Source organism: Tasmannia lanceolata, unplaced genomic scaffold (genome assembly GCF_043159265.1).
Source record: "Tasmannia lanceolata isolate RefF3 unplaced genomic scaffold, GAP_Taslan_0.1 ptg000006l, whole genome shotgun sequence".
NCBI classification, from domain to species: Eukaryota; Viridiplantae; Streptophyta; class Magnoliopsida; order Canellales; family Winteraceae; genus Tasmannia; species Tasmannia lanceolata.
Genome location: NW_027518683.1, coordinates 13,812,381 through 13,832,579, shown reverse-complemented (window position 1 = coordinate 13,832,579; position 20,199 = coordinate 13,812,381). Strand labels below are relative to the sequence as shown.

General features: G+C 37.5%; 2 protein-coding genes across 7 annotated transcripts; one reads left to right on the top strand and one right to left on the bottom strand.

Moving 5' to 3' along the window:
• The first annotated feature begins 864 nt into the window (after positions 1-864).
• LOC143879806 (Plastid-lipid associated protein PAP / fibrillin family protein) lies at positions 865-4,071 on the top strand. Its single transcript, XM_077382400.1, has 4 exons — positions 865-1,112; positions 1,557-1,680; positions 3,206-3,385; positions 3,689-4,071. Exons 1-4 carry the CDS (start codon positions 897-899, stop codon positions 3,877-3,879), a joined length of 711 nt encoding a protein of 236 aa, XP_077238515.1. The 5' UTR covers positions 865-896; the 3' UTR covers positions 3,880-4,071.
• A 2,158-nt stretch (positions 4,072-6,229) lies between these two features.
• LOC143879805 (subtilisin-like protease SBT2.5) lies at positions 6,230-18,481 on the bottom strand. Of its 6 annotated transcripts, none has more exons than XM_077382394.1 (13): positions 18,020-18,330; positions 17,712-17,804; positions 17,536-17,592; positions 16,444-16,679; positions 13,254-13,398; positions 12,759-13,153; positions 11,750-11,845; positions 11,574-11,646; positions 10,784-11,069; positions 9,979-10,304; positions 8,897-9,164; positions 7,931-8,212; positions 6,230-6,909 (listed from the first exon to the last, which is right to left on the bottom strand). In XM_077382394.1, the coding sequence occupies exons 4-13, from the start codon at positions 16,623-16,625 to the stop codon at positions 6,503-6,505; spliced, it is 2,460 nt and encodes an 819-aa protein (XP_077238509.1). In that variant the 5' UTR covers positions 16,626-16,679; positions 17,536-17,592; positions 17,712-17,804; positions 18,020-18,330; the 3' UTR covers positions 6,230-6,502. The 6 variants fall into 6 exon arrangements, with proteins under 6 accessions (XP_077238509.1, XP_077238511.1, XP_077238512.1 ...); XM_077382396.1 differs by lacking the exon at positions 18,020-18,330 and adding an exon at positions 17,898-18,011; XM_077382397.1 differs by lacking the exon at positions 17,536-17,592.
• Between the last annotated feature and the right edge of the window lie 1,718 nt (positions 18,482-20,199).

Below are 20,199 nucleotides of genomic sequence, written 5' to 3'. Positions count from 1 at the left end.
CGTGGGAGATAGGTGGGAAAAAAAAAGTCCTAGAAGTATCCTGGTAAAATAAAAATCCCATGTTTGGTTGACCGGATTATGGTGGGAAAAAAAAAAACCTTTGTTTGGTTGCTTGAACTGTTGGGTAGAAAAAAATTCTTCTCAAACTTATTTTTGGTTCCTGAGTTTATTTTTGTTCCTGGGGTTATCTTGGGATGGGATTAAAAAAAACCTAGTGCTAAAAGGCAACCAAACATGGGATGAGACCAAAATTTAACTAACACTTCCTGGGACCAAAATTTAACCGGCAACCAAACGGAAAGGACTTGAAATTGTTCGCAAGCAAAAGGAAGATTCCAAACGGCTACTGATATTTGCAATACAATGTTTTCATAATGGGGCTAACTCACCTTGTCCTTTTTATTTGAGAGCTTTTTGGGAATGGTTCAATAATATAAGACAAGATGAGTTAGTTCTATCATCAAAATTAGTAATGTTCTGCCAACGTTGATCATCACTTAATAACAGCCGCACGTATGATGCTTGCGTGGTAGATTAAAATAAATTAATGGAAAAATTGCCAATGGGGGACATCAAAATACGAGAATTGCTAACAGGGGACACACTCTTGAAAAATTGTAAAAAAGAGAGAGTTTGATAACACCCTTTTAGAGACTTGATAACCCTCATTTAGTCCCTCTCTAATAAGTTTTCAAAAGTATGTCCCCTGTTGGCAATTCTCGTATTTTGATGTCCCCCGTTGGCAATTTTAGATCATCAAATTTTAAGTGGGTCCCACTGCGATTTCCCATGCTTACGTGGGAGCATATAAACCAGTAGTCCGTTTTTCAATCTCGCAACACATAAAAGGCAGAAGGATAAGTTACGAATCGAATCAATTCACTTCGATTTCTTTGATGGCTTCTTCCCTCACTCTCTTCTCCACATTCAGAGGCCCCGAAATCCCCAAATCCAAAACCCTAATTTTCTCTCCCAAATTCTCAAAAAACAATTTCATGTTCTCTCTCCCTCTTTTTCAATCTCACCATGGCCGATTCAAAATCTGCGCCTCAATCTCTACCCAGCAGATCCGCACCAGTCCAGAGGATCTCGTTTCGTCGATTCTATCCAAGGTTTCAAACATTTTCTTCCTCAATTTCTTTTCCAAACCCTCCAATGGTGATTTTTTTCCCTCTTTTTTTGCTCATTTGGACAGGATTAGAGGGTTATATTTTGATGTTTTACGATTAGATAGTGAAAAGAATGGCGATTTATTGTTTTCAGTTGGAAGGTTTTTAGAGTCGTGTTCGTGTTTTGTCTGATTTTATATTCTCTTGTTTGTTGATTTCTAAAGCATTAGAAGTCGAATGATGTGTTTTGCGAATGTGCCTTGAAAGGAAATGAGGATTCTAAGGCCCTGTTTGGATGGCAAGAAAAAACATTTCTTGCGAATGTGTCCCAACCTGTTGTTTATTGCGTAGAAGACTGGGAAATTTTTCTTGTTTATAAAAATTGCTACCTGTTTGTTCAAATTTCCTTAATGCCATCATGGAAATGTAGTGTACTTGCTTATTTAGGTGAAAGAAACTGATAGAGGAGTTTTGTTAACTAAAGAAGGGCATAAGGAGGTGGCTGAGGTGGCACAGCAGTTAGCAAAGTACTGTGTTGATGAGCCTGTAAAATGCCCGCTTATATTCGGAGGTAATACCCAATAAGCATATTTTGATCACTATGTATGACTATTAATGAGTTTCTAATTGCTGAGTGAGAACATTAAATATTTCTTCAGATACGAAAATATGTTCTTGCTTTCAAGAAAAGCAAATAAAAGTACCAATAGACCCATAGTTTCAAAACTCCCCCGAGTCGACTCCCTTTTGCCTTGGACTCGTTCCGCATTTTTTCCTGGCCACGTTATGCATTTTGCCTTACAAAGTCAATAAAAACTCCTTTGACTAGGATTTTCTTTGGCCGCATTTTGAAACACTTAATAGACCTATAAAACACCGAGCGCTTATATTTGGATTTCAAAGGAAATAGCAGTCCTTAGTAAAATCCCTTTGCTTTAAATAAAAAATAAAACTATCCAGTAATTAACCCATTTAATCCATGATGATATTTGAAGGTAAATTCTAAGTATGACTTCTAATTCCATGTATACATTCCTAATCATTAAGGACATCGAATTTTCCATAAGATAATGAATCCATCCATTTGCCGTCACAACACATAAAACCACCCATGAGCCTGTAATTGTTTGCTTATTTTTGGAGGCAAACCCCGTACATATAGTGCTACTGGATTTCTACTCATCAGCTAAGAACTTTGCCTGGAAACTTGACTGACAATGATTGAATCAAGAAAAAGTCCAAACAAGTTATAAAATGACTTAATGATGTATTCTAATAAATAAAAAAAAGGCTACCGATATCAGCACGATCGTATTTTGATAATAAGGCAAACTTGCCTTTTTATGGGCCAAACTTGCTAATAAAACAAGTGAGCTTGCCCCATTATCAAAGCATGGCCGTGCATATGTAGCCTAAAAATATTCATCTTAATTTCTAATCCTCCATAAAGTAACTCGTATCAACTTGCTTTTGAGTTGAGTCGAGTTTCCTAGCTTTTATCCGTCTTAGTTTCTAATCCTCTTGACTGACTCGATAGAGCTGACTCGCATCAACTTGATTTCTCTGAGTTTCTGACTTTTTTACCACACGTGTATATATAATATGTATCTGTGTATATACATATGTATATCTATGTGTATGTACATCTTTGTGTATCCTACATGCAGTGGATAAGTGCATATATGTATGCTGATATACAGATACACTTATCTTCAAAATGTCCAGGCTAAGCGTGTTCCATGATATACCGATAAACTTATCCTCAAAATGTCCAGGGTAAGCATGTTCCATGAATAAGAGCCGTGAACACTGGATAATAGTTTACATTGGAATATGTCTGTCTGGGCCAGACTTGTCCTTCAACCAAACATGCCTTTTTTTTACATTTCTTTCCAAACTTCTACCTTACATGTTTCTTTTAAATTCCCAAGTGTTAGAATTTGCTAGATCAGGGATGTTGCAAGTGCTATATCATCTGGCATCTTCAAAATGCCTTATCAAATCCTACCATTCCTAAAACTTTCTGAACTTTGGGCATATCTCCCCAGACAAAAAAGATTATCATCTTACATTTGGTGTGTATTGACTGTTACTAGAGTGGGATGTGGTTTACTGCTCGGTGCCAACATCACCTGGAGGCGGTTACCGGAGTGCATTGGGTCGTCTTGTTTTCAAAGCAAATGAAATGGTGCAGGTTGTTGAAGCTCCAGAGACTGTGAGAAACAAGGTGTCTTTTTCTGCATTTGGCTTCCTTGATGGAGAGGTTTCCTTGAAAGGTATGCCTTAGCTAGGGTAAAATATGGTTTGAACATTTCATACTAGTAGAAATTTATGCCTCATATATTCCTTCTCACACAAGAAACTGTGAATCTTTTAATAAAACAAACATTTGGGAAGTAGCTTCTTTTTAAGTATATATCAAATTCAAATGCAAACTATACAAGATTGCTTCCCGTATATCAACGGCCATAGGCTATCTAATTTTCTTAATATATATACCTAGATTGTTGGATATACAATGCACATGTATGCAACAAATCTGGATATCAGGTTGATTTCTTCTGTTTAATGTTATTTAGGTAAGCTTATAGTATTGGATGATAAATGGATTCAAGTTGTATTTGAGCCTCCACAACTGAAGGTAGGGGCATTGGAGTTCCAGTATGGTGGTGAGAGTGAGGTTAAACTGGAGATCACCTATGTGGATGAGAAAATTAGATTAGGAAAGGGATCAAGGGGCTCACTGTTTGTCTTCCGAAGAATCGGATAAACCACATATCATCACAGAGGCAGGAGATATGGTATGATTTCTCTTGCCCTCTTCTGTATTTTGATCATTCTGTTCTTTTCCCTATCATACCGCAATCCATTTTTTTGTGTATCTTGAGCTTCTCTGTATTATCACGAAGTTGAATCACTCAAAATCATATCCATATTTTGTATTCAAATATCTATTTTTATCTGTCTGTTATGCCTGGCTTACCAAGAAATAATTATAACATACCCTTGCTTTAGTAAATATGGGAACTATTGATGGTGTTCTAGACAGTCCTGTACTGCCTGTGTCGTCCTAACATTTCCCTTATGCCATGTTTGTGTTGGATTTTGGGAACCGATTGTGACTCCAGAACTTATTATTGGATCCGAAATTAAAGGTAGACGAGACTCACAGTAGGTTCTCAAAATCCAAAACAAACTGGGTCTTAATCTGAAAGGACGTTGGAATTGTTTAGGCCCTGTTCGTTTTGGATTTTGAGAACCAAGTTTGAGTCCAAAACTGATTATTGGACTCAAAATTAATCGTGCTTGTATATCCAATAATCAGTTCTGGATGCAAAATCGATTCTCAAAATCCAAAACGAAAGGGGCCTTAGAAAACTTGATCCGCTTGAGGTGATCAGTACTAAGTGGTACAATTTATCGTATACTTGCCTGGAGAGAGAATGGTTAGTTCCTAGAATGGTTGGTTCCTTGAATATCTCAGGCGAAGAGAGAATAGTGCATGGACGCATGGTCACTGTCCTTGAATATCTTAATGCACTTGGTGTGATTTTCAGCCGATGAGAGCGCCCTATCAGCTTAAATCTGCAAGGGCACCTGTGAGTTTAGAATCCCTCATCCAGGCTTTCCCCAATCTTACTGGCGAGGGCGAGGCAGAGAGACTTAGGTTAGGGTTCATGTTGTGTGAGTCACTCCCATTTATCTTCATGCCGCGTGATTATAGAGTCCAAGAATTAAAAGACAAAGCAATCAAAGTTCTAGGAACAGAGGTAAAGAACAAAGGCTGCATACTGAATAGTGTTCTTCACTTCAATGCTTTCAGATCAATAGTAAAAGACAACAGAGAGGGTTGGAAAGTCTAATGCTCAATTGTTTAGTTCCATTATGGGCCTTGGATGAAGTCTGGTCTATCTTGGACCATCCCTTGGCCCGTACACTCTAATTCCAAACAATGTTTTAAATTTTAGTTTCGGTTTCGGTCACTAGGAAAACAAAAATGTTTGGTTTTAGCTGAAAATTTTGGTAAAAATCCTGTAAAATTATCGAAACATATGAAAATGATAGAATTTAAAGATGAAATCTTAGAAAATGCTAGAATAAGCACAGCTACGATTACCATCGCACGAACAAGATATCTATCCATAATGGTTTAACTACATCAAACACCTAATGACTTGTCTAATAATTCAATGCATATTAAATTTCACAAGTAATTCATATATATATTTATACATAATACATACACCACTACTACTCTTACGATTTTGTTCTCGGTAAGTATGTCTCCGGTTTTGATATGCATTTATTCTGGTTTCGATTTTGAAACCAGTGTGGGCGGAACCGCCCTTGATATTTGATCCAACAGCAGCTCACTTGTAAGTGTACCGCCCTTGGATCAAATATCAAGGGCGGTACTTTTGACATTGACATACCGCCTACACGGGACTTGACGGTCGGGCACTATATAATTTCTCTCAAATTTGATAGGGATAAAAACAGAGAGATGGAAACTGAAATATTTCCAGTCTGTTTAAATGGGAATCTAAAACCATGACTCCCAAGTGTTCCAGAAATTGCCTCTTACACTAATGTTTACCACAGTGGTAATCCATACCCGAATCTCGATCATCAGTACGGAGTTAGTTGTTTCGGACATCACCGGTTGGGAAGAAGGGTGGCTTTTCACTAATTGCTAGACAATAATTCTCTTGTGGTTATGTTTTTGAGGGTTGTTCATCTTCTATACAAGATATTGGGCCCTTCTATGGATAGCTCATGGCCCAAAGATACGCCAATGGGCCAATTCTACCTTTCCGATCAACGGACTTTGGCCCATTACATAGAGAGATGTGCCCCTGGATAGAAAACTACCATCAATCTCTTTCCCTCATAGGAGCCTTTTTTTGTTCTCCAATATGCAAGCGTGTTCGGGCCAGATTTCTATAACGATAATCGACCGGACATCGGTTCCCACTTATCAAAACCGATTGGCCCGGCCCGGCCCGGCCCGGCCCGGCCTCCAAATGGCCTATTGAAATCCATAGCACGCAAATCTTTGTTCTTGTTTCTTTACGGGCGTAAAACAAATTTTAGAACCAATTTTCCACTGAAAAATGATGTCAAAAGAAATAGAGCCTCAATAAAATCTTATAAATCCAATAGAGGTAATCGAATAAAGGGTACAAATAACAGAGTCAAAGCTGAAAACTTTTGGTGCAGAAGCCAAAAAACCTCCACCTGGGAACTGCCAGTCTCCATTTTCTTATACATAATTTACCCTATACATTCTTTGATACACATCTTTATATATAGTTTCTTATTCATCAGACTACAAAGAATATCACAATAGCCATTTTAGATAAAGATAGGCAAAACTCAAAGCAGCATATCACCTAATTACTATAACCCATAGCCACTACTGGAATTCTCACCTTGTGCCCTCTGCTTCCCTTCATCAGAATCTCACCATAACTGTAGGTTCCAGTCACTGATCTAACAGTGAGGGTCACTGAGAATTGCCGTGATGCACCGTATCGGAGCGTCATTGCCGGAGGGTTAACTTCCAGTGCAACCGCCGGTGACATTGTGGAAGTCATCACATAGGTTTCTGTTTCGGCAACATTTGTTACCGTTCGTGTTATGGTTTGTGTTCCCACTAGATGTGAGATTGCAATTGATGGGCTGTTGAGATTGGCTGGATGACCAGAGCTAGAGTTGCAGCGCATGGTAGTGAAGTTTGAAACCTCATGAGGATCGATACCGGGTATCAAACATAAGAATCTGACGTAATCTTCATAACCTGTTGAATTGAGAGTTTATGAGTAAGGGCAATGTACTAATCTGTAAGAGAATGGCATCACAGAGTTATTTACTCCCAGTTTAGTATTTGGAAATGAGAACATAATATGCTTATATGCATTTCTTGAGAGCTCATTCCAACAATTTGTCAATAGCCATTGCTTTCTTCATGCATGAGGCTGAAACTGGTGCAAATTTATTGTATAAAAAGAAATGGGAGATGATATCTGCATCCCCGTGCTTAAATAATGGCTGTACTCATCCTTGCAGCCAATTAGAGAAGTGCAAAATAAGAAGAAAGAAATGGGAGATGATATCTGCATCCCCTTGCTTAAATAATGGCTGTGCTCAGCCTTGCAGCCAATAAGAGAAGTACAAAATAAGAAGAGAGTCATTTTTAAAACAAGGGACAAGGGACTGCAGATATTGTCTTCGGAGAATTTCAAAAATTTTGTGGGAAAAACAATATGGTGCTGAAAGCCAATTTGCCAGTCGCTGTAGTAGCAAAATCAGATTCTTAGGCCCTGTTCGTTTGAGATTGCGACAACCGATTGAGAGCCCCAAACTGATTATTGGACTCAAAATTAAGTTTAATTTGGAATCCAATAATCTATTTGGGGCTCACAATCGGTTGGGACAATCCCAAATGAACAAGGCCTTAGCATATGGGCATAAATAGAGAAAAGCAACAAAAAGTGGTTAATAAGCTACTTTATGACCCAAAGCATCTAAGAATTTGGTTTTGGATACTCAAAGAATCTAAGAATTTGGTTTTGGATACTCAAAGCATCTAAGAATTTAGTTTTGGATGCAGACAAGCCCCATTATTGATTTATGCAACTATAGGTCTAACTACATTAATCTTGATCATGCTCTTGAAAAAATGGAAGAAAAAGCACGCCTGATGTCAAACAAGAAAAACGGACTACAAATTACAACAATGCCATGAAAGTCAGTTCCTGTAAATGAAATTGCAGGTTGGATATATATATTTGCAAGTATTCCCTCGAGATTTAAAATACCTGCATCTAAGATGAGTCCAGGATCCAAAGCAGCCCTTGGATTGACGGCGCCACTCCCATAATCGAATGGCGTAGCTTTTACCAGCGTCACTGTTTCCGTTCCGGTAAATTGCTGTGCTTGAAGGGGCCTGCCTGTCCGATCCAGAGTAGTTGCTGTTGTCATCAATGCGGATTTGATGGCAGCGGGGCTCCAATGTGGGTGCTTCTGCTTTACAAGTGCTGCAATCCCTGCAATATGTGGTGCAGCCATGCTGGTCCCAGATACCAAGGCGAATCCTTCTCCTGCTTAGAACACACCCATTTGAAATAAGTATTTTAATAGCATCCTTAGATTTTCCAGAAACAGAGCACTATCTTATAACATAAGCTACGGTAGGGGCCCAAAATTCTTATATACGGGAGGTTATATGATGGATGCACGTATATTGGAAAAATATGAGCAGGTAGGAGTACAAGTGGGCCCCACTAGTTCAATGACCCAAACAATTCAACTTTTAGGCATTGCTATGGATGTGCCATGCATCGAAATTTACACCTGTTGTATAATTCTAACCCTCCAATTTGTATCCGTTGAATGGATGGGGAGAAGACAAAGAAACAAGGGTTTATATTTTTGGTCATAAATTGTAGGGTTGGAATCATCAGATGGGAGTGGATTTTGATGCATGGCACCTCCATAGCAAGGCCTAATTTTTGGATCATAGAACATGTAGCCACTTGTACTTCTATCCACTCATCTTTCCTTGAAAAAATATGTGCATCCATCATATAACATCCCTATAGAGGGCAGTTAGTCTGTTGGTTTTGCTGGGGTTTCCATGTTGAATGTCTCATGTCTCACCTGGCAGACACTTTTTCAGGATCCAAGTCACATAGTATCCAAGTCAAAGTATCAGAGCCAGAATTGACGCAATCAATTTTTCATTAACTTGGGTGAGTCAAAGGAGAAATATTGAAAATCATTACCTATGTAGTTAGGGTCATCTGTTCCATTTGGTGTCCATGCTGCCCAAATAAGAGAACCGGGAGCAAGAATATCTGGTTTGAGTACATCAGCATCTTGATAGCTGAAATCCCTTATATCAGGTCCTCGGGAAGAAAATAATGCTACCTGAGGTGCTGACCTATCGAGTGTAGGCATCAAACCATCCCCGATGCTAGCTGTTGCTTTGAAACCGTTCACTCGTCCAGCCCAATCTCTTGTTGTTGAGCTGTTGTAATATTCTATAAGCTCCTACAGTCACAGATGCCCCGTCAAGGGACCAAATCATCAGAATTTATAAGATATGCAGAAGATGGCACCATAAGAAAATCATGGCAGTACCAATAAAATCTACAGGGTGACAAAAAATTTGCGGATTTTAAAGAAAAATTAAATGCTGTGAAGTTCCAAAAGTATCGGAATTCACAACTTGTGTTCTTTTTCTGGTTCTCATTTTAGCAAGTTGATTTTTCTTGTTTTCATTTAGCAATAGTATCAACAATTTATAAATTATTGCGGTGTAGAAATTGTGTTAGTAAGAGAAACACAAGTCTTGCCGGGTGACAAAATATTAGCTGATTTTAAAGAAAATTTAAAGGTTGTGAACTTCAAAAAGCATCGGGATTCTCATGTTTCTATTTTTTTTACAAATAAATAAATAAATTTGCCCTTTTGGTCTGTTTGTACATTAGCCAAAGGTTATTTCACTAGAAAAGAAAGGGCACCATTTGGTCCATTTCATCTAGACAACAAAGATATTTCAAAAAAATTGAACATCCCACCCTTGGTATAACTATAAGCCACAGTTCTATTACTATAATACCACTATTCTATTTGTTCAAGAAAATGAGGTGCTTTGTTTAATTGAAGGGCAGTCATTTGCAGGTAAAGTGAAGACATTTCATATACTGTCTTTTTCTTCTTCTTCTTTTCTGAATGGTTCATACCCTGTCTTTATTCTTTCTTTCTTTTAATCTAAAAAAATTAAGCCATAAAAAGAAACAACTTTTGTCAACTATATCAACAGCATGAAAAGGATTAATTGCATATCAGTTTATGGAATCACCATTGATTTGCTGACATCTGTAATGATAATCCCAGGAAGGCCGACAGGAACAGGGTCAAATTTGGTTCCCGGGGAAACATTCTCCACAGCAAGAACAAAGCCAACGGCACCAAGACTTTTGGCTGTTTCCGAGACTTTCTTAACGGATGCACTACCCAGTACGAAATTGAAGGAATAGCCACAAAGAAGAATATGGCCCTCCACCATATTCTTGTTTAAAACGTCAGGTGTCTGGCAGTCTGAAGGGCTGTATTTAATATCAGAAGAATCCAACATTATGTCATTCGCCGCAACCAGGTTGAATGTTCGGTTCCATTGTGTAGAAGCTGCAGTGAGTGATAAGAACACCCTCCCAATGTCAGAACAGAGATTACTAGAAAACTAGAACAGTCAAAATGATCATAAAGTCAAAGAGGACCCAGAAAATCATTCAGGTATAAAAATCTTACAGGGGATAACAGAGCTGATTCTCAAACATATATTATGTATTCTCATTAGTATAAATAACGGTCAAAACCTCCATCTATAAAGCAGAAAATATTAAGATGCCTGAGCATCTTAATCTGCTGTTCAGAAATAAGATGTCCTGATAAAATGTTCATTTATGTTAAAGTCTGGATTATCTGCTGTTCAGAAATAAGATGTCTTGATAAAATGTTCATTTATGTTAAGCCTCGAGAGGCAAATCCCTGCAAGCATTAATTTTGCCTCCTAAATTCGTAAAACCACTGAAACCTAACTATTTCAAGTAGATTGTAATAAGAAATAATTAAGTAATGTGTCGTCTACTGAATAAATAACTTACGTGATAAACCAATCCCAGGTAAAACTTTGCCATTTCCCAGGGTCATATTGTTTTTGTATCTGCGATCGTCAATTGCAGCAGCTACAGTTGCTATCCATGGACTGTAAGAAACCAAGGATTTAGGGAATGGGCCGCCATTACCGGCTGCCTGTGCAACAAATACTCCTGCCTTCACGGCCGAAAGAAGTGTCGCGTCAAATGGGTTTAGAAATGTGGTTCTCGTAGTCGTTGGTGGACTGTTTGCCCCTACTGAGAGATTGAGAATGTCCACACCATCCTGAACCGCCTGTTAATGAAAATCCCTCAACATTAAAATTCTTCTATCCAAATAATCAACTTAAACTCATCAGTTGTAATTATATATAATATCTAATCAATTAGAAAAACAGAGGTTCTTGACTTATTATCCACGACTAACGCCACTGACTCCACTTTCCAAAGAAGCAACAAAAACATGTTTTTAAGTTCTTACAAACATCCTCCCAGCAAAGTTAGGTACAGCCAACCATGATCAGTTACCTGGATTCGCGTGATGAAAATAACAAGAAAAAACACATGTCTAAGTATTTATTGGTTTGCTGAAGAAGAGTTTACTCAAATTAACATAGTTTTTTTATCAGATAGAACAGAGAATCGATAAAGGTTACGAATTATAACCACATCAACACAGGGTAGTTCCATATAAAAATTAAAATAACTTAACCATTCTTAAGATCCAATACATTTACTTGGCTCTTATAAATATGTGGCAAATTACCATATCTCTTACTGCCAAGTAACATTTGTATACCTGCTCAATTGCAGCAACTACATCTGCTACAAATCCTCCGAAAAGTCGGTAGAGAGCCTTGTATACAGCAATCCTGTATGGTCCACAAACAGGATGGCACAATAAATGATTATGGCCAAAAAAAATTTCAAGAAATCCTTAGTGGAACTTTCTAAGTGCTAGGTGTCATTCCTTACCTGGCGCGGGGAGCCATCCCACTTGCTTTTCCGAATTCATGTCCATGCATTCTTAGAGGAATTCCATTATTTCCAGCTGCAATTGCCGCTGTATGACTGGTAATCAACAATAAATACGGAACCACAAATGAATTGAGAAGACAAAGGAAAATATAAAATCTTAGGATATCATTTAGCGACTATTAAGCTGTCATGACGTTTATACCACATTCTAAGTAGAATACAGCGCTGTTTTAGTTCTTTATAGCTGCAACTTAAGTTTGTCAAGTATTATTGTCTAATGTCAACTAAGTCAGCTACTTGGTACAATCATAGATCCATGGATCTAGTTCCAAATCCTTTTATCTACAATGTTCTCACATCTTATTTAAAGAAAAAAGGAAAATCAATAAAAAAATAAAAAAAACACTTAGTAATCAACAACATTGATGAATGGACCTAGTGTAAGATAAACAAGAACGATGTTCTTATATATACATATATATAAGAAATCAACCAATGCAGTTCAACCAGCCTTCGAAGCCTACTTTGCTAAATCTGCCTTTTCCTTACAATTGAAGATCTGCCAGAGTTGTCTTTGAGAGCACAGGATAGAACTAGGGATCTACCTTGGAATGATGGAGCTAATTATAGTTGAAACATCACCTCCAATTACCCAACTAGACTCCACCTCTTACCCCTTAGACCTTACCATACCATGAAACTTCTATCTTACCTTACAACTACTGCAGTATCAAAGCTTCCCTTATGCCTAGAAAAATGAAGGTAAGTGAATGAAAACGCAAACTGCCAGAAGCGGCTTACCTATCCTTTTCTAAGTAAACTGGCATACGCCACAACCTGATCCAAAGTTCGAAACAGGACAACAACAATTCTAGGAGACAGGCATCCAGCAAGTATCATTTCCGTTCCATGTGCCATGCAACCTATGGAAATACTACAACTTGGAAACAAATGCATTTGAATTTTACACATGGAATTGAGGATACAGAAGTCCAAATAATCTAACCTTCCATGCCCATCACCATCCAAAGGAGATGCAAAATCAACTGCTGGATTAAATTGTCCGGCTGCAATTGCTGCTGCTGCAAAATGTTGGGCTCCAACTATCTTTCCATTACAGAAATTCCTCTTAGAAACCTGATCAATTTCACACTTTCCTCTATAATGAGGAACAGGGCCATAAGGTTCAGAATTGTAGGTTGAAAAGCTTGGATGTTGCGGATATATTCCTGAGTCCACAAAACCAATCACAATGTCCTCTCCCGCCCTGTCAAAGCCACCTCCTGTTGGCCATACTCCCGTTGGAAGCCCCAAAAATTGTGGGGTGTGCGTCGTTAATCTCTTAACCTTCATATCCTTCTCCACGTGCTTCACCCTAGGGACCCTTCTAAGGGCTTCTGCCTACCAAACAAATCAAATTCGTGAAAAGGAGAAGATATGCAAAGCAGTGATGTAATATTAAATCAACAAAGTACTGAAAAGAAAGAGACCAACAATTTACCTGCTCAGGGGATGTGTGAATAGCGAAGCCATTGATAAGATGGCGATAGCTGTAGAGCTTCTTATATGTTCCAGCTTCAAACAGCGCCTCAAGAAATGCATCATGTTGATTCTCGAGGTGAAGGGAGTAAGATTTTACTGATTCACTGCCAGGGCCCAGTAGAGTTGAATAAATAGCAAGCAAATACGATAGTAGTTTGAATTCCAGAGGCAAAGTATTGCAGAAAAATTCATCCAGAGAAGTGCTTTGAAAGTGGTAAACAAAGTACTGGGGAACATTATTTTTCCCCGTAGATGATAGAATTCTACAATCAATGTTCAAAAGTAGATGAATGATGGCCCTGTGCTGTTAAATATTAGCCCAAGAAGAATGACATTTTCTGATCCCAAATACAGGCCTCTAGGTCAAAAGTTTATCAAACCCATTGTGCAAGCAAGAACATTGCCCTCTGAGGCTCGAAGCCCAGAAGAGTAGTTCTACGAGCTAAACCTAATGATGTAATTACTCTTCCATAACACCAAGTGGGTTCAAATTTAGTGGAGCGTCCAAGTTAGATTAGGAGTTGGTACTAGAATAGGACTCATGTTTGAGTTAGATGGTTAAGTCCTCTCCCAAGGGATTTAGATTTAGGGTGGGAGATGGGAACATGGTTTTAAATTTCGGCCGAAACGTGCCGAAATATTTCGGTTTCAGCCAAGGACGAAACGGAATTTACATGAAATTGTTCTTTAACAAGATTTCGGGAAATTTCTGAAATTTCATTTTTACCCCGTTTTACAAAATTTCCACCAAAATTTAAAAAATATCCACCAAATCGCCGAAATTTCCAAAGAAATTTTAGACATTTCAGTAGTAATTAAAAAAAAAAAACAAAACAAAATTATTATCATATTTTTACATGATTTCCGCCAAATTTGGTGTTGGCCGAAACCGACACCGAAACCCAAATTGTAAAAACTAGCTGGACTGGGATTTACAGTGCTTGACCCGTCGAAGTTCAGTTTCAACTTTCCCAACTCTGGCGATGGCCAAACACTATTGGGAACCTCAATTTGCTCATTGTTGGTGCATATTTCTCTCCACGCATCCCAAAGATGATAGGCCGAAAAAAAAATCTGAAGCTTGTAAGGATTTTCACCAAAGTGATAGACTAGGTTATCACTTTAGTGAAGATAATATATTTAACCCCAGAAGTACACTTGTAATCCTTTTTTTTTCCTTTAATTTAGTTTCCATTTAAAAAAAGAAAGAATATGACTCATGTTTGAGATAGAATAGGATCTGTGCTTGAGTTAGAATAAGTGTTACTGTTTGACTTGGAGTGGGAGTTATTATTTGAGTGGGATTAAGTCCTTGGTTTCCTATATCTAGGATGCCCATAAATTGGCAAGTGAAAACTTTTTACATTATTGTTTTTTTTTTTTTTTTTTTTTTTTTTGAGAAAAACTCATCTTCCTCTCCAATTTGTTGTGCTTCCTTTGTGTGCTTCTTTTCTTTCTCATCTTCCTCTCCAATTTGTAGTGCTTCCTTTGTGTGCTTCTTTTCTTTCTCATCTTCCTCTCCAATTCGTAGTGCTTCCTTTGTGTGCTTCTTTTCTCCAAAGATTGTATTATTCTTGATACTTTGAAAACTCGGTTGCACATTCTGCTATGTTAATCTCGACAAGAGTACCTTGGTAAAAGATTCTTGCTACTAAGAGCCCTCTTGATCCCTCTTGATCAGTACCATTCAAAAAAAAAAGAGCCCTCTTGATCAGTACTGCATCAGCCAAAATCAAGCATAGAGAAAAATATATTTCAATCGAATCAGCATACTCAACTCAACTCAACTAAGCCTTTGTCTCTAACTAGTTGGGGTCGGCCGAATCAGCACATACACCGAATTTACTAGAGGATACTGATGACAGCCAGCTCATTGAGTACCATTGTCATTAGTAAAGATATCCTAATGATCATGTTCCAAATATTTAAAGCCAATAAGTTAGGATGCAACTGCCTGAGGTTTAGCATTTCGAACCCGTGTCCTACTTTATTAATCTACAGCACAACTTTTTAGCCTATGCTCTTTGTTGAGTTAATGGAGTGCCAATCGCTACTAATTCAAAAGTGGGAGATGGATGTAGCACAGTCGCAGTATTCAAAAGAATTAGGAAGTGGAAGCAGCTATTGATTGTTTGCATAGAATAACATAAAAATGTTAAATATGTGACTGTACATAAGAAATAATAAAATCATTCATTGATTATATTAGTAGTTAATACAGATAATAAAAAATTGAAGATGTTAAAGGTGGCTGTGTAATGAAGACACATGGGAGTGACAGGTTATAGTTGAAGGGAGATGAGCTTCGGAGGCAGGAGCAGGAGTAAGATTCCAAAGTTAGAGCCCTACCCTGGTAGAAGATTCCTACTACTTAGAGTCCACATCTCCAATGAAGGGAAGGGTGTAATGTAGATTTTTGCAGCTCCAGAGAAAATTTCCGAAATGTATAAAGCCAAAACCAATAACCAACTTAATAAATCTGGTTCCCTAATTCACAAACGTTAACAGTTTTCTTTTGTCTAAAACCAAGCTAGGAACAGTCAACCACTAAAAAAGAAAAAACCAAGATATGATTAAAGGGGTAGATTATTCATCCTACACAAATCTATTTCAGCTATTTCCATCAAAAAATGCTTTGCAGATTAGCAATCCAAGGGATGAGATATACTACAAGAACATAATTTAGTAATTAAAAATTTAGAAAATTTAGTAATTAAGGAGTTTTGACCATGGTTTTAAATTTTGACCGAAATCCGAAATTTCGGACTGAAACCGACACTGAAACCCATAAAAACAGAAACGGTCATTTTTTTTTTCCCGAAATTTGACCCAAAAAAAAATTAATATTATTTTAATATTTCACCGAATTTTCGGCCGAAATTTAATATTGAATAAAATATTACTTTCGGGGTTTTGTACCAGATTTCGACCACAATTTCGAAATTTCGATCAAAATTTCGAAATTTCAAACTCCGAAACCGGTATCGAAACCGAAATTTTAAACCTTGGTTTTGACAGTAGAAATATAGATGAGTTCTACTTAAATGTTTAACCACAGAAGTACATGACAAATAATCAATATATTCCAGATAAAATACCAAAGAAAGACACAGAATAAAAATCGGATTTTTTTTTTACTTCTATTGTACCTGGTGATCTCAATCTTCTCACCCGAATCCACAGCAGTGGCAGCAAACCCTTTGACACCACCCCTGTAACTCACCACAGGCTCCCCTTCCATGATGACGATGTAAACATCCCTGTTTCCAGAAACCAGAAGCACTAATAAAGCCAAAACTGTGAAGCCAAATGTCATCGCCATCATCTTCATGGATCCAACAGCAACTACTGCAGTCTCCAAAATCCGTCACTTCGGACTCTCCAACTGTCAGTAGGAGAAAAAAATTTATAGCAATCGATACGAAAATAACCTACTTTCACAACATAAAGAACTGAGATAAAAAGAGACAGCTAGAAAGGAGGAAGAATAAACATTCTTTTATTAAAGTTTATGCTCCGTCATTAAAAATGATCGCGAACCATAGAATCAGGAGAAATAAGACCAAAAATTCTTCCTTTAATTTTCAATTTGAGAAAGAGAGAGAGAGAGAGAGAGAATTTATCATTGGGGTGGGAGGTATTTCGCCATTAAAGAGACTGAAGTTGCAGGAATGAGAAAAAGCATATGCTAAATAGGCGGGGAAATAAAACACTTATCATAAAAAAAATTGCATTAACATTTTCAACTTCAGATTTCCCCCTCCACTACTAATTCAAATCTAGCAGTAGGATGAAGGAACAAAGAGAAAACACAGTAAAGACGAAGCGAAAAATCTAAATAAAACACTTGATCAAAAAAATTTGCAGTAACATTTTTAACTTCAGATTTCCCCTTCCAAGACCAACTCAAATCTAGCGGCAGCATCAATTAGAAAAGCCAAATAACAATAAAGGCGAAGCGAAAAATCTAAATAAAACACTGGATCAAAGAAAAAAAAAAGAAAAGTGCAACAACATTTTTAAATTCAGGTTTCCCCTTCGACTTCTAACTGAAATCTAGCAGCAGGATCAAGGAGAAAAGCCGAATAACAGTAAAGACGAAGCGAAAATAGTGAATTTCAGAAAATCACAGAAAGCTAGGGTTTTAAGCTGGATAAATCAGCTGAAAGAAGCAATAGAAATAAGAGCTGCTTTTAAAAAAAAAGCTAGAATGTAAGACAGAACAACTAGATGTAAATTACCAGAAACACAAAAAACCACGAAATCTAACTCCGATTCACATTACGGCCGTTAGAAACCTGTAATTACAGAAACAAAAGAAACTAGTTTTAAGCATCTGGAAATGCAGAGAAGCAGAAGGAAACTAGGGCTTTGTACAAGAAAAGTGTATCTAGGGTTCGAAATGTCTGACACCAACCTGAAATCAAACAAAGCTACTATTTTTTACTGGCGAGATCTACCGAATGAATATCCGAAGATGCTTTTCAGACAAGTTTTAACTTTTAAACATCTGGAAATGCAGAAAAGCAGAGGAAATTAGGGTTTCTACAAGAAAAAATCACAAGAAAAGTATCCGAATCGATTCGAAATGTCTGCCACGAACCTGAAATCTAACAAATCTACTATTTTTACTGGCGAGATCTACCGAATGAATATCCAAAGATTCTTTTCAGACTAAAAAAGCAACTGAAACTTAGCAAAAACGAAACAAACGTGGATTTTTACCAAAGCAATCCAAGAAAGGAATCGTAGAGCAGCTACAATTAGACTTCCACCATTAAAGAAGTTGAAATCTCAGAAAAGCGGAAGAAATCTAGGGTTTTAAGAGGTGAAATCAAAGGAAGGAATCGTAGAGCTGCTACATTTACACTTCCGTCATTAAAGAAGTTGAAATTTCAGAAAAGGGGAAGAAATCTAGGGTTTTAAGAGGTGAAATCAAAGGAAGGAATCGACGGAGTTCGTATTTACATATCTACCACTGAAGGATGAGAAATTTAGGAAACGTAGAAGACAGATGGCGATATTATAGAAGAAAGGAATCAAAAGAACTTGCATTTACGTTTCTGCCATTAAATAAGCTCGAAATTGCAGAGTCTAGGGTTCTCCCGACAAGTCGAACAGAGATGCTTGAAATTAGGGGCATATAAATAATTATCAAAAATAATTAATTAATTATTGTTAATGACAATTCAATACAGATTAACTATTGATTTAATTGGACCCAAGAAATAACGAGAACCGAAAGAACATTCGGCTTTTTGCTGTCGGTTGATTTTTAATGTGCTCAAATCACGAAATTACCCCCCAAATTTTTTTCTAATAACAAGCTTGGGTTTTGATTAGATTGACCAAAAATAGCCGTTTAAGAAGCTCAGCAACTTTAATTAATTGGCTTCATATAGTTTTTATACGGTGCAAGCCCGTACAGTCTATTATCTTCAAAATGTAGTGTACAGCTTACTCCATAGGATGATCTAAACCGTCCATTTGACAGACCACAACGTAAATAGGTTGTGCCCTAAAAATCATTTCCATAGGATGATCCCAACCTTCTGATCTATAGATGTTTCCATAATATGCAGTTCCTCTCTAGATCTGCTCCATAGATTATATTGAGGGCACAATTTATTTACGTGGTTGCCTATCAAATGGACGGTTTGGATCATCCAATGGTGTAAACCGTACGTTACATTTTTGAAAAATACCGGACTATACGAGCTTACACCATATAAAATCTCTCATTAACTTGAGATTGGCCCATCAAATGATCTAGACTCTTTATCTGGTGAGCCCCACGACTAAGATGGCTCTTAATCTTACAAGTGGCATTTATTGGTTGATCTCAACCGTTGGATCCATGGCGTAGAATAATAGTTATCAAAGAAATTGAATCATGACTAATATTCAAATCTTGAAACTAAAAGCTTAGGATATATTAGTCTTTTCGCAGGAAATTTTGCCAAGCACAATTTAGGGAAATCGAGGCACTCGTATTTATTGACCCGTGAAATGACAAAAATGCCCACATCACGAGCGCTTGTCTGCCTTACGTAGTCAATTCAAACAAAAATCGTAGATACGACGAGAGGACTAGAGCCCGTGACATTCCTCATTAGAGAACGGTCGTTTTATTTTAAGGGGAAAATGTTAAAAAATAAATCAAGACGGAAAAAATTCCATGGAAAAATAACCAAGGTCCACTAGGGTTGCAGTCTCCTAAAAAACGCGGAAATTTTACAATTTCAGTAGAAAATATTCCATGGAAGAAGAACCACGATCGAAACAGCCACGTCACATGCACGAATGGTGGTTTAACAGTTATTTGTTTCTGTGTCATGGTCAATTGGTCACTGTCCCCACACCACAAAATTGATTAATTTCACGAAAAGAACATCTCACGTGTATAGATATGTGGGGCCTACTTACCACCGTTGGATCATGATAGTAATGAAATTGATTCAGAACACTAGAGTTTGGGACCCCAAAATCCTCACTAAACTACACGATCGAATGATCCTAACCATCGGAGTAGAGAACTTTAGAAGATTAAAAACATAAAGCCAAAAGAAAGTAGGGGCGCAACTCGGGTCAATTTTTGGGAATTCAGGTTGAGCTTTTACCTTAAAATCGGGTTGGGTTCGGGTTGATTCCTATTCATATTTTAGTAAAAGCACAGCCCGAACCGACCCGAGTTGAACCTTAAAAGAAAGTGAAAAAAATGAAATCGGATGATAATGATCACTAGATCATGAACGGTTTAGATAGAGTACACGTGCCAGGTGGACAAGGTTAGACCCGTAGGTGTGAAAAAATGCTGTATACTTTGTCTTGGTTTAACTGTAATTTCCAAATGGTAGGAATTTGGTTTAGGAATTAAATGATTCATTAAATGGGATTTTGGAAGG